The sequence below is a fragment of the Rhagoletis pomonella genome, unplaced genomic scaffold (assembly GCF_013731165.1).
Source record: "Rhagoletis pomonella isolate Grant_MI unplaced genomic scaffold, Rhpom_1.0 Rhpom_scaffold_16487, whole genome shotgun sequence".
Taxonomy (NCBI): Eukaryota; Metazoa; Arthropoda; class Insecta; order Diptera; family Tephritidae; genus Rhagoletis; species Rhagoletis pomonella.
Genome location: NW_023475005.1, coordinates 2,181 through 3,336, shown reverse-complemented (window position 1 = coordinate 3,336; position 1,156 = coordinate 2,181). Strand labels below are relative to the sequence as shown.

At 28.9% G+C, this 1,156-nt stretch overlaps 1 protein-coding gene across 1 annotated transcript; it reads left to right on the top strand.

The window, feature by feature from the left end:
• Window positions 1-309: 309 nt before the first annotated feature.
• LOC118757307 lies at window positions 310-867 on the top strand. The gene has a single exon (XM_036492032.1). It carries the CDS (start codon window positions 310-312, stop codon window positions 865-867), a length of 558 nt encoding a protein of 185 aa, XP_036347925.1.
• The last annotated feature ends 289 nt before the right edge of the window (window positions 868-1,156 follow it).

Below are 1,156 nucleotides of genomic sequence, written 5' to 3'. Positions count from 1 at the left end.
ATTCAGCGACCCCAAAAACATAAAGTACACATAGTGAGACCTTTGGGTCAGAACACAAATTTTTTTTTTGTGTGGCTGTGAAATCGTTACATTTTAACTATCATTGATAGACATACACGATGGCCAGAGGCATATCCACTTAGGGATATTTCAGCTAATTCTATAGCAACAACATTTGTTCAAAATTACGTTCCTCGTTTTGGCATTCCACTTTATATAACAGTAGATCAAGGATCACAATTTACATCAAAAATGTTCACAGAATTAACTAAATTTCATACGTCCCCATATCATCCTCAATCAAATGGAATGATTGAAAGATTTCATAGGACATTAAAGACTGCTATTACAGCTTCAGATGATTCTACCTACTGGTCTGAAATTCTTCCTTGGATATTATTAGGACTACGTACGTCTATTAAAGAAGATTTAAAATGCTCTTCTGCAGAATTAGTTTTTGGGCAAACATTAAGACTACCAGGTGAATTAGTTGTTTCGAACGGTTATAATAATGAAGTTGACAATACAAATGAAATTCTTGTTAAGCTAAGAAAATATTTTTCAAATGTTAGATCAAAAGTGGTACATCACAATAAAGGATACTCTTTTGTTCCTAAGAACTTGGATACTTGTGAATACGTTTTTGTTAAAGTTATTCACAAATCAAATTTACAATCACCTTATGAAGGACCATTTAAAATTATTTCGAAAAATAGTAAAGTATTCAAAATTCAATATGGAAATATGATTAAAACAGTTTCAAAAGATTTACTCAAACCTGCAAATATAATTTCTGATACAACACAAAACTCTAATTCACTAACAATTCCAAATACACAAAAGAAAATAACATTTAATATTAATTAATTTATCGTTTTACTGGAGGGGGAGTATATGAAGGATATTTTACTTGTATGTTTTTATACTTGTTTAAATTCTTGATTTTCAATTTATGATTCTATGAATTTGTTTGTAGTTGAAAAGAAAATTTTTGATTATTAATAAATAAACTTTCAACATATAAAAACTTAAAATTTAAACAAAATATATTTAGTTTTTAAAATATCATATAAATGATATAGGTGCCAAGGCTCGAATGTGCTGATTGTTTGTTTGATGACAGGAGATACTTCGTCTTGTCCTCGTTTACCACCAA